This window comes from Perna viridis, chromosome 1 (assembly GCF_037379345.1).
Source record: "Perna viridis isolate PV_CMFRI_1.1 ecotype Kerala chromosome 1, ASM3737934v1, whole genome shotgun sequence".
NCBI lineage: Eukaryota > Metazoa > Mollusca > Bivalvia > Mytilida > Mytilidae > Perna > Perna viridis.
In genome coordinates, this window is record NC_142445.1 from 7,849,915 (window position 1) to 7,863,200 (window position 13,286).

The 13,286-nt window shown below is 32.9% G+C and overlaps 1 protein-coding gene across 1 annotated transcript; it reads right to left on the reverse strand.

The window, feature by feature from the left end:
- Positions 1-488: 488 nt before the first annotated feature.
- LOC148627070 (uncharacterized) lies at positions 489-12,883 on the reverse strand. The gene is made up of 6 exons (XM_088566865.1): positions 12,682-12,883; positions 3,922-4,153; positions 3,048-3,256; positions 2,677-2,844; positions 2,335-2,437; positions 489-1,247 (listed from the first exon to the last, which is right to left on the reverse strand). The coding sequence occupies exons 1-6, from the start codon at positions 12,725-12,727 to the stop codon at positions 635-637; spliced, it is 1,371 nt and encodes a 456-aa protein (XP_088422991.1). The 5' UTR covers positions 12,728-12,883; the 3' UTR covers positions 489-634.
- Between the last annotated feature and the right edge of the window lie 403 nt (positions 12,884-13,286).

Sequence of the window (13,286 nt, forward strand, 5' to 3'; positions counted from 1 at the left end):
TTATGTTTACATAATTCCTTCTTTTTTTTACCTTTTTTAGAACTGAACGCCGATTTGACTTGATATTACGAAAGTATATTTCTTATTTTAGCTGTGACTTTGGAGTAGTTTAATTTAAAGTCATCACGCTCTTTAAGTTGCTTACCTATCTTAAAAATAACTGATTTTCAAGCATATTATTCAATATTGCTTTATCCGTTGCCAAAGTGCAACATTTAAATAAACTTAGAGTATTCGATTAAGAGAAAATACCTTGATACTCATTCCTTCTATCTTAATAAAGAATAGAAATATCCCACATTCTGCCTGTATATTCAGTTGATTTACGGCTTTCAAGAATCATCGTCAAGAGTCTAATTCAAAAGATATTTGCTAATTATATTCTTTTCTTTAATTTCTTAAACATCAATATAGGTATTTTACCCTTTTTATAAATCAAATTGAAATTTGATTTTTTAAACAGAAAATATTAAATTGTAATATATATGTAAAACTGTAAAAAAGTTTTTTTAATATGTAAATAAATAAGGATAAACAATTACAATATTATGTAAAATTACAAAAGGCACCGTTATTAGTTTTGGCATTGCTAGGCATATAAAAGGCAATAAAAATGGAGAAAAAAAATAAAAATTCATTCGTCATCATCCATATACTCTATATCATTATCAATCACACTGAAGTTTTTATGGCGTATCAAATTGTCATTTGAATCCGTTTTATCATTTGTTATGGATACACTTCTTATAAGAGGACTTGAAGAGTCATTGGAATCCTCGCGATTAACACTCTCAAAATTCAAACTTTCTTCTAGTTCACTTGTTAATAATCTGCTACTTGCAGACCCATTGTCTGATGATCTACACAAAGAACCTTGTCCACCTGATGATGAATCACTTGCATTATTGTCCGTGGTGTCACACTCGTCACCATCAGAAGCCACCGAGTAACATCGAGCATTTGAAGCACAGATTCCCTCGTTATAAAGATGGATGTCTCTGTTAGGTACACAGATGATTGTAACTGAACCATTATGATTTGTTGCCAGTTCACACGAGTTCCTCACTGAGCACGGCAAAGAATCATACGCAGGGGGTGGGTCTTCGAGTTCATCGTCTGCTATAACGTCATCATAGGTAGGTGGAGCATTGATATTAGCAGTTAAACCCATGTCGTTGGCTATAGTCCATTTACCGTTAGCGTCTCTCTTCACACGAACTGGCATGCTGTTCCGTCTTATTAAATATCTGAAGTGGTTTGAAAGGATCATGCATATACTAAGTACAAGTTTGTTATTATAAGGTAAATTGAACATTTCATTAGTAAAGAAAGACGTTTAAAATAAAATCGAAAATGCAGAGAATAAAAAAAATGATATTCAGTGAGAATAACGTGATAACGTCATGAAGAACGTGTATATGTAGCTCCACCACGTGAGCTCAACTCAGGTTATGAATAACTCAATATTGATATCTCTTGTTATATAAATAATGATGGGGTGTGATTAAGATTTTTCTTCTTCTGTGAAAGTACTTGGCATGCATGTGTTCTGTTTACACATTGATATCACGTAAGCATGTATCAACATCACTATAAAGCATGAAAGACTGTTTCTATCTTACAGTATACTCAGACTAACTAACCATTATGGTATGATGCATAGGTTGTAGTATAGTGTTAACATTCACAAGAAAGCATTAAACGTGTTACCCGGCAACCTGAAAGCAAACGACCGACCCAGACTTATAATAAAGCTATTACAAACATGCAGGACATAAAGCGGTTGTAACCCTGGACAAGCCCGTATGTGGTCGCACTATTTCAAGCCTTTCACCGTGTAATTGTTACTTTTCCAATACTCACTACTTCGACCGTACCAGTCTGTACATCACTATTTTATGGACACATTTAATATGAGAGTTGAAAATTAAAAATTCACCATTGTCAACAAAATTAACTCAATACAAAATTTAATGGTATCATTAACGAATTGAATACAATTGATGTGGATTATTGAAATATGACTTTCAATGCAGGAACCAATTACCAACCCTGTGCGTCAACAAAAAAAAAAAGAAAGAAAAGGCCATATCGTTTTAGACCACGATGTTCTTTATACCGTTTCCAACTGAATAAAACTTGTATGTATAACGTCATGAACTTTAAAGAATTTGTTTTCATTTATTTCAGATGATACTAAATCCCAATGAAATCCTGCAAGATTTTCAGGCTGAGTTGCAAGATCCAGTGTTCATGTCTATTTATAAAATAAAGTTTATTGAATGAAAATATATTTGAAGATGCCCGTTTGAAATTATGAATAACAACACATACTTTCTCCTGTTCATTCTATAGAGTATACCGAACACCAGGACCACAACAACAATGAAGGATAGACAGGTTAACACTCCTGATGTTACCACTTTACTGATGGCGTCTGAAATCATAAAACATTTCTCACTAATTTTTTTTCAAAACAAAGGTAATTAAAGGTATCATAATCATTCTATAACAAATTATTTGTACGGTATTTGTTCTTTCCTGGTGAGAACACTAAAATAGCTAGTGAACAGCAAAGAGTTACCCTTTAAAGTTACTAGTATACTGTTTTTTTTTAATTTATATTTTACACATGGAATTTAACAGCTAGACCAATACAAAATTTGTTTTTATTACATTTTTCCTCCAGACCAGTAGATAAACTCCAGTTACACTGTGATTCATCACTTTCATCCTTCATTCCACAGTTCAAATCTCCATTACACACTGTTTTGGCGGGAATACAGAGAGGCCCATTGGAACACCTGAAGAAATTTGGTGGACAATCCTGGTCTGACGTCGGATCTACAAGACAGACAAAAGTATTGATTAATGTTTTGTATTTACCAAAATTAAAACGTATTTTACGAGCTTTGAATTGAAAATATCCTTAAATGTATAGTCTTCATATTTTGTTCTTAAATTTAATGTATTTCACTCTACTGGACCATATTTTTCTAAGTTACGTTTCAACCTTGGCACTGCTTATTTATCTGGCTTGCACAAACCTTTAATTGACGTTATCAAAAGTCTGAATCCTCGGTATATGATGGTTGGTCTTCCGATATAATCAAGTCTAAACATATTGCCACTGGACAAATAATCCTCTACCCCAGTACTTTCATGCGTATAATACTGATCATAAATTCCATATATTCCACCAACTGGCGATAGTCTTGTTCCTTTACCATTCTGGTTGTAGTCAAAGATGTGTAACCTACAAAAACAGTAAAACATTTTCTAGCATTAAAATCAATAGGAAAGAGGTATATATGTAAGTACCTTTTGACTATACAATAATCACAGTGTACGAGTTGAAGATAAGAACGTTCACGGTCAAAGCAAAATCAGGAGTTCAAATATCATGGAACAGGGACTAAACATAGAAAAAAGTACAGAATCAACAAGTAACACAGAAAAGAAAGATAATACAGAACACACAAAAAATATTGAAGAACCCATAAAAAACGAAATAAACAAAAACAAAACATAATTGCACGAGAGAAGGAATGAAACCATTCTCCACTGTAACAGAAATACACAGTCGTATGAACTGTTTGTCAGTTTATACGACGGCAAAACTAACCCTTCAAACAAACATGACCACGTGGTGTGAATGAACAGCCATAGGTAATGGTGGCGGACTTATTGAAACGATGACTCGCACTCTATTAGGTAGCTCTTTTTCTGAGCTCTGTTGACACATGCGGAAGCTTTTGAAACCCTAAGGTAATACTTATTTTGGTTTTTATCTACGTTATTCTGCTTCTTCTGTCCTACTAAAATTCAGGCTTCTATTGAGCTTAATAAAATAAATACTATTTTCATAGAATCTTAAACCACACGAATAAACTAAAAAAATAAATCTAGGAGTTTTCTTACCTGTCTGGAGATAGATCGTGAAATGATATATCTAAAGAGACAAAGTGTATCATTAGCCTTGAACCAGGATTGGTAACTATCTTAGCTGCACAAATCATGCTTTCTCCTGTAGGTTCGACCTCTAAAAATTGATCCGTCAATTCTAAAACAAGGCTGTGGTTCACAAATATGACGTCCTTGTGACAGTATGACGTCATGTAGCGTGTTGATGTGATTGCACATGCTGTGGAAACTGGAAATTAAAAAAAATGTCAAAATATAAGCATTAAAGTGGAATTGCGCAAAAAGGTTGACTGGTTTAACCAACTTAGCGGACGAAAACGAAAACAACAGCTATCTATGTAAAATACAGGTATGGTCAAAGCAAATATCCCACAGATAGTTGTTATTAACTTTCTCTTTTTTTTTTTTTTGGCATAGATATTTTAATAATATTATATTTAGGCACGACAATAGTCTTTAAAATTTACCACTTTTATGTACTTTCAGTTGCAGTAAATATCTTCCAAACACAACAAGAAATAAACATTACTGATTTGCACGACGGATGTCTTGCGCTTTAGTTTTTTTACGCTTTGTTTTTGTGTATTACTGAATTTGACAGTTCCTCTCGTTCGTACCTCCCGTATAACTACTTCATGAAGGCATTCAATCAATTTTTTTTGCCTGCTATAATAAAAGGCACTTGTGTGTAAAAATACTTTAGTGTAAATTCAACTGAAGAAGTACATGCACTGTGACATATTTTTGGCCATCTCAGTCATGATTGCCATCCTCCTCCTAAACAATTGAGGGTTGAGTCAACTTCACAGTTTGAGCGAATGAATGTAGACTCAAAACCTTGGGTGCCAATTTGTGTTTGTCGAATGTAAAGTCGGAAATTCTATTTTGATTCTGTAAGAATTTATAAGTGATATTGAAATGACGTAAAGTTTATAAATCAAACTTTCTAAAAAGCTTGCTTAGCGTTTACCTATTTTTATTGTTGTTTACTGGTTCTTTACATAAAAAATGAGTAAGATATGTATCATCATCTTATACATGTGCAGAGCATTGTAAATTTGAAGATACTAAGTTTTTATCTAATTTACCGTAACCATTAGCTTTGATTGATCAAAAAAAAAAAAAAAAAATACACGAACATAAATCATACAAAAGTTCATCATCACAATTATGGTGTCAATTTCAATGGGAATTTTCTATGTTAACAGTTGTATTCTGCCGTACGATCTGTAGTTGTTGTGGAAACGATTCTAAATATCAAAGAATCAGATATATGTTTTGAGGTACAGAAAGTCAGGACATTCTGGTGGGTTACTATTAAGTATATTTAAATCCTCATTTTGGATAATGACGAGTTACCATTTTGGAAGGATTCCATGTTTTATCTTGCAAGTCTGACCCATGATCTCAAAAGACGTCGCGTGCTAATTGATTGTAATTCAAAAGTAATGTTAGCGCTAATTAGGTCTCTATCAAAATTTAATTGCCTCATTTTACACAAAACCTTTTTGACAACCGACAAAGCGAGAACATTGATTGCTCAAATGATCCTTACCATACCCTAACATGTCATAAATGAATCGTTTAAACCAGTAAATGAGCTCTGTGATTGACTTGACTAACAATCTATATGCCAACTTGATTACTGGGTTTTACCTCGAATTAGTTACCATATTGTATTGTTTCCGGTATTCAAGATTTAATCAATCAATTACCATGGTAACGTTTTTTAAAGTTTATACCATTGCCTAATACCGGAAGTTGGTGATAGCAGAACTTTCTTATTCGTTCAGGATGTCTAGTTTTCTAACATGTCCCGTAAAGAGCATTCTGATAATAAACATAAAAAGGTTACTGGAGTCACGCACAACATGAAATGTAAGGCACGCAACTTAAAGTCATTCGATCCTGAAAGTCTGAAATGTTTCTAATGGTGCAGGAAAGACGGTTGAGCACATCGAGTGGAAATTTAAGAGCAGTTGATTTGGTATATTCCCTTATTTAAATGGACATTAGCAAAGCGAGGCAATAAAACGTTGGGGTTAGAATTTGTGAAAAATAGATTTCACAAAAAAAAAAAATGTTTTCCCCAATTTTAGTGGGTCAGATGCCGGGTTTGCTCCATGTGAATCCGGTTCAGCTAAGTAGTAACTGAAACACTTTTTTTTTTTTTAAAAGAATTTGACTATTCAAATCGTCAATATTATATTGTTACTTAAGATTTCTGACCTACACTAATCAATTATTAAATAACATTGCACAAGAACAAAACACCGTTCAAAAGTTATTTATAGTTAACTCCTACATGTGGTTAACTCATGTCAGGCATAATCTTATTACTTCAGTGCAATACACATTAGTCTGACCTCAGACTGTATTGAAGTAAACAGATTAATATTTTATAAGCAGATTATAAAAGTTTGAATTACCATATTACAAAAATATTTAAAGAAAATTAAATCTCAACAACTTTCACGAAGTAAATATGTTATAACAGGATTTAAAGTCAGTAGGCTCATTGAATTTCCCCAACCTGGTTCTCATTACAAAATAATCCATGTGAGTAGCTACATTCACAATAAGAACACCAGTAATGATAACTCCCTTGTTCAGGCACAGACCATATTATGTTGAGTCAGAAATCATATTTTTTTCAGCAGCAGCCTGAGTTAAAACATTTTTAATTGAAAATCTACATTATTAAGTAATGGGGGAAATACTGAATCATACTTTTTTAAATAAAAAAAAAATGGTCGGTGCCTAAACAGACCACCTGCTGTTTTATTCGTACTTATAATAAACAAAAAGCCATGAACAACGAAAAGTGCACAGAATAACCATGATTTTTAGCAGCGACCTACACACCATTTGTAGCTCCAATCGAAGACTTTCTCTTCCAAAATATGAAGGTGATGCCTGCATTAACTAACATTTTGACAAGTGTAAACGATTTGATTTTTTTTCTGAGTCGTTTTATGACTTTGATGCCTTAACTTCTTTTCAATGATTTTATTCTTCCGAAAACTCACAATATATCCAGTCTCAACTTTTATCATAGTTTGATCAAAGCCTATTAGATTTTTATCTTTTTTATAATTCAACATCGATACCTTTTTTCAATGATGCCATTATATAATGTTTTTGATCTATTAATGCGTGATGTGGATCAATGACAGCAACACAATAGATGCTAAATGTTCTCCATCAAAATATTAGTTTTCTCTGATACCATGAATAACTGATGTTCTTACTGGTATATTGTCTATTCCACGATCATACTGGGAGCTTTCATAATTTCAAAGGGAGCTTAATTAAACAGGTTTCGGATCGAAATTAGATGTTGTGTTGTTCTCTATTGACGGAGAGATATTTGAAGTTAATGTTCATTTAGCAAGATGTTAATTTCACGGCAACGAAAAATTCAATGACTGTTTAATGTGACAAACTCTGGATTTTTTTTTTTGGTACGAACATGCATGACCAAGCGTTCGACGTGCGACATGGAATCTCCATTAATTTTGTGGGAGCACAACTTCCGGTAGTTGAAAAGCTTTACAATAAAATGAAAATTCGAATTTAAATTAAGCTTTGCGCTGCATTTACATTTTGATATTGTAGCACCGGCTTTCACTTAATTTAATTTTCTTAAAAGAAACAAAAATAGTATCGATTACGCAAAGAGTGAATCTGTCCTGCATTTGCTAATATTTACAAGAAATTTAGCTACAAAGAATGCGAATGCTGATATTTATACTTGATTAGATGAACAGATTTTATTACGGAGTTGTGTTTATAGGGTTTAGTCTCAATAAAGCTTTAATGTAGATTCATAGCTTATGAACATGGCCTGGGTTTCATAAAAAATCTCTCTCAAATCCTCGAGTTTTTCATCAAATATTTCATTTCAAGTGATTTGATCGGTCAAAATTTAAGTTGAGGAAGACTTGAATAAAATCTCGTTTTGAGATTAATTATGAAACCGAAAATATTTAACAACAACCAAACTTGTTCTAAGCATGCATGGTACATTCGTACATTTTAAAAATGAACAAAATACCTGCTAACTTATTGCATATATCTGGTCAACCTCAAGTAGGTGACATCATTTACAATCTTAAAAATATTCAAGGGATGCAGCCATATTTCAATTAAAAAATATCCAAAATACACCACTATAACCAAAATGTTAAATATTTTAAAGGAATATATATGATTTCCATTATATTTAAAGATCAACTATAATTAACCTATTTCAAAGTTTGATCATATTTGACAGACAAAAATTGTATTCAAGGATAATTTAAACCGTTTACAATGAATACAACCACAACAAAGCCCACACTTATACATAGAAAAGAAACTCGATAGGTCTTACAAGGTCTATTTCTGTTAGCTTTGATGTACACCTTTTATATCAGCCAGAACTGGATTATACATGTCTCAATGTTGTAATGTAGAGTAACTGCTCGATATTACTATCTGAAGGAGTTGGGAAAAATATTTAGATGGGACGTGGATTGACAAATAAAAAAAATATTAACCATGACAAAATTATAGGATCAAATTATCTAAACACAGACCATAGGTGGAGAGGGGGCGCATCCTTTATAGTCGAAAAGTTTTTAGTTGGTTATATAAAACAAATACTAATTTCTGGAGCCCACAACTGTATATCTTATGTTTGTGACGCGGCTGATGGGTTCAGTATACACAGTAAAAACAGACCATAGGTGGAGAGGGGGCACATCCTTTATAGTCTAAAAGTTTAGTTGGCTATATAAAACAAATGCTAATTACTGAAGCCCACTACTGTAGGCCAGTGAGCGCTGTTTTCGGAATTTCTGGATCCGCCACTGTATATACTAATATATTTTTCTTTGGTTCTTAAAATGGGTTTAAACAATCCACATGCAATACACAGAATTCGTAACATATGTGCATCACAGCAAACTGTCAAGAAATATGGGTATTTGAATATGAGTGCTGGATAGCCAGATTGTATATATATCTCATGTGTGTGACGCGGCTGATGCCGTAGTAATGAATGGGTTCAGTATACACAGTAAACACAGACCATAGGTGGAGAGGGGACGCATCCTTTATAGTCGAAAGGTTTAGTTGTCTATATAAAACAAATGCTAATTACTGGAGCCCAATACTGTAGGCCAGTGAGCGCTGTTTTCGGAATTTCTGGATCCGCCACTGTATATACTAATATATTGTTCTTTCGGTTCTTAAAATGGGTTTAAACAATCCACATGCAATACACAGAATTCGTAACATATGTGCATCACAGCAAACTGTCAAGAAATATGGGTATTTGAATATGAGTGCAGGATAGCCAGAATGTATATTCAGCTTATGTTTGTGACGCGTCTGATGCTGTAGTAATAAATGGGTTCAATATACCAGAACACTTATGTGTTTAAAAAATAGTAATAAAAAGGATGACTAGTTTATACTTGCTTAATGAGAACTTTTTAAAAATACATTTTTCAATTTTAATGGGTGCTTTCTATATGTTGAATTACTACAGAGATAGGTCATTTTTCTATAATCCAAACTTAATTAAAACGGATGCTAATATATCTTCTATCTATAGAAATTTCAACTTTAATGTGTATTCGATAGAGTCCGTTTTCTTGTCTCTTGTCAGTTTTACTGCATATCTACTGGAAAGTTTTCAATTTACAAAACTTTAATTACCAATTAAAATCCCGAATTTGCATTAAGGGGTCTAAGGAATAAAGTCACATTATACCCAACTACCAAAAGCTTCTTTCAATGCTGTTGATGACAAATTTTATGAACGGTTTTCCATTCAGTATCAAACGTACCCGTGACGAATTTTATCTATACCCAAGTAAATATCCGAATGCAGGTTGTTCATTTACCGCGGGTGGTTACACATTTAATTTAACAGTAAATATGCGACGAAGAGTCTTTTGAATTTAAATGAGATAACTGAATTTTGAGGGTGATAAGAAATAGATGTTATTGTGTCCAACTGAAAGAAAAGTAGATGTAAACCATTTAAATTTCAATGTTTTTATCAAAGTTAAGTATTTTTTTCTTTGGGTTCCAAAGTCGTTTTGAGTAACAATGGTATCAACTTATACTGTATATAATGGAAACAAATCAATAGGAACGAGAGAAACTTGACTGTGCATGTTCCCTTTTAAATTGCAGCTTTGGTGGTAAAGATGAAAAAAAATGCGCATGCATTAACACTTTAAAATAAATAAATAAAAAAACGAATGAATGTCAAACATATTTTAACACCTACATCACCCTGCAATGGTGCAAGGAGAGAGAAAAGTATTATTAGTTTATGTTACAAACTGTATATAATTTAGCTACTTTTACATATCCAGTAAAAAGGTTTTAAGGAACCTCCTAACTGAACGCCTTACAATTCCTAACACTAGACTTTACTCAAATACATTTTTTAATTTCGTATTTAATAGTTAATTGTATTGGAATAGTTTAGTTAAAGTTTTGTTTTACTGTTAACATGTTTAAATTCGTAGGCACCTCACATTATTTCAACCCCAGAGTTATGAAAAAAAACTTTTCATGGAGAGATTTATTTATTAACTGCTTGTAATTTTTAAAGGTTATCCTTTCTGTTTCGTAACTGTATATTTTAACTATTCATAATTGATTCCAAGTTTTTTTTATGAAGTCAGATTCTATACTTCACCATATATCAGATTGAAATGACTTTAATGAAATTCAAAGTGACACGTGCAATGTCACGGTCAACTCGACTTACATTTAAATGGAAACAAGTCATAGTGATTGAACTCGACTCTTTTTTTCGATTAGATTTTATTTATTTATTTGGTTTCTTTGCATAATCAGTTCATTTTACTAAGCATGTTTCTGGCTCAGCGTGTCAGACTGGTAGAAGGCAGCTAGAGTCTGTTCGATTGGTCAATCGTTCTCGTCCCGAGTCGTCAAACCATAATCAATCAATCAATCAATCAATCTGAGTAAGCTTGGATATTGAACTGATAAATACATGGATGTTATAATTTCAGGCTTTAAATAGTTACATAATTATTCACTGCATGTACATTGTTTATACAGAAAATGCTGTATCAATAATGACAACTATATTCATCGGTCTTGTCCCCACTATCAATGATTGATTGATTGATTGTTGGGGTTTAACGTCCGAGCAGCAATTTTTCAGCTATATTCAGACAATGAACATGAAATGTATGATAAAATGAACATGAAATGATATGATAAAAAAAGGGATGGGACACAAGGACAATAGGGTCGAAAAATTTTGATTGCCACTAGAAAAAGGGAGAGATGGGAAGGGTCGGGCAATTTAGCCTCCTGTGGCGGAGCGCAAAAGTTCCTACTCCTATCGAATACCACAGCAGGGTTCTGTAACGCGCGAGAAACGCGACATCTTTCCCAACACGGTGCACCACTATGGTTTGCAGCCAGGTTTTCCGTATTATAGCCTGACAACCCCAGCATGTAACACGCCAGGGGTGCCCCATTCAACCACCTGGGGCACACATCCCCGTTGCTCTGTGGGCAGAGCGCCTAGCCCCTGGCAAGGTTTCTGAGCACTATTTAGATGCCTTTTACGACAAGCTCAGCGCTGCTGCAGGCCTATTCTTTCAACACCCGGACCTGTACGGGGCGCCTATACACTAGTGGGTCTGCATATTTGATAGTGGGAGCAAGCCCCTGTGCTCTGTCCATTTACTTCGATCTGGAGCAATAACTATGACAAAGAACCAAATACATTAAGCATAAAAATTCGAATACTTTTAAGTATTACTATATGTTTGATCCTTTAAAGAGGCATGGCAACGTTTTTCTCTAAAATATTAATTCAATTCGAATCTATATTGAAGTTAAAAGAAAATTTTAAAAAAGTACCACATAATTAATGTTAATAACTAATATAATGAAAAAAAACTAAAAATAAAAATAACTAATTGTTGATCCATCCTAAAATATCTAAATAAAAAAAAAAACGGTACGTTTTTATTTTTTACGCCTGGTAAACCTTTCCCAAAAGAACCTCCCATTAGTAGCTATGTGTTATGATTTTCCACACCACTTATCATAGGTATTGTCTTAGCCTAAAGTCAAAATGTTAATGTTTACATATAAAGGAAAACATCGTGGTCTTTATAAAGTTGATAAAATCTCCATATAAAACAAACATGCTAATATTAGAGTTCATTAAGTCTGCTTACTGTCCATCGGCAAAATGACTGTACATTCGTTAATAAAGATTTGAAACATTTATGATATTCAAGGCGGTGTTTCGCTAACTTCTAACCAAAGATGACACAATTAGTCGTCATTTAGTATTTTGTTATTGGAGAATTTTTATAGAAAGAAGGAACTTGAACAATTCACCTGTAAACTAGAAAGAGTATCAATACGTAAGATAAAAATGAAAAACGACACCATATATTTACATAAATGCACAGTTCAATTTTTTGTTGGTTTTATGCACAGATTTAACAGGAATTTAAAAGACCTTCAAATACTTCAAAAACTTCAACAGTTCGTCTTTTATCTGTCAAAACCCCATTTAAAAAACCTTTTGTATTTTTCGGTAGATTTTATTTACGAATTGAACAAAACCTACAGATATACTCAATAGACTAAAAAAGATTAAGTTTCAGCGCACTTCAAATTAATTATATGACATATCACGACTAAATAAATAAATTGTTCAACTATTTATAAGATTGTTTTAAATTTTGAACTTACCAAATAAAGTACATAGTGCTGTAGTATACGGTCTTCCCCTTGACATGGTTAAAGTTTGTCCAGACTTTCAATATATAGAGTCAATAAGATCAACTCGGTGTTAATTACTACCACCGTGTGTAATTACTTTGATTCAGTTCAATTCTAAATAAAATCGGATGAATATGGAATTCTCCTGCGATCCACCATCTCATTGGTCGATGGGATTGGTATTGATCACATGGTCTCTTGGATATGACATGGGGCGGTATACGAGAATTATTCATAATGATTTCATAATCATATTTTAACTGATTTTTAAATATCCGTTGAACGGTTTATGTTCATTTGTGGCATAACCGACTTAACTTAGGCAGGGAATAGAACAGAAGGAAAACAAAAATCTACAGGATGTATTTACATAGGTAAACCCATCTCCCTGCTGAGACCGTCTTTACCAACATTTATTACGAAAATGATTATGTCAGAAAATCGAATGATTTTGAATTACAACAGACTTAATACTCTTCACTTTTAATGAAAAAAATACTCTAACGTTACAACTGAAAATATGCGCAGATTTTAAATGTATTAATGGTTTAAAATTAAACAAATAATCATATTAA

Coding starts and splice junctions, on each gene's coding strand:
- LOC148627070 (XM_088566865.1), bottom strand. CDS start 12,727: ATGTCAAGGGGAAGACCGTATACTACAGCACTATGTACTTTATTTG. Junction 2,845..3,047: donor TTTGATAACGTCAATTAAAG/GTTTGTGCAAGC, acceptor TCTGTCTTGTAG/ATCCGACGTCAGACCAGGAT. Junction 1,248..2,334: donor TATAGAATGAACAGGAGAAA/GTATGTGTTGTT, acceptor AAACCACTTCAG/ATATTTAATAAGACGGAACA.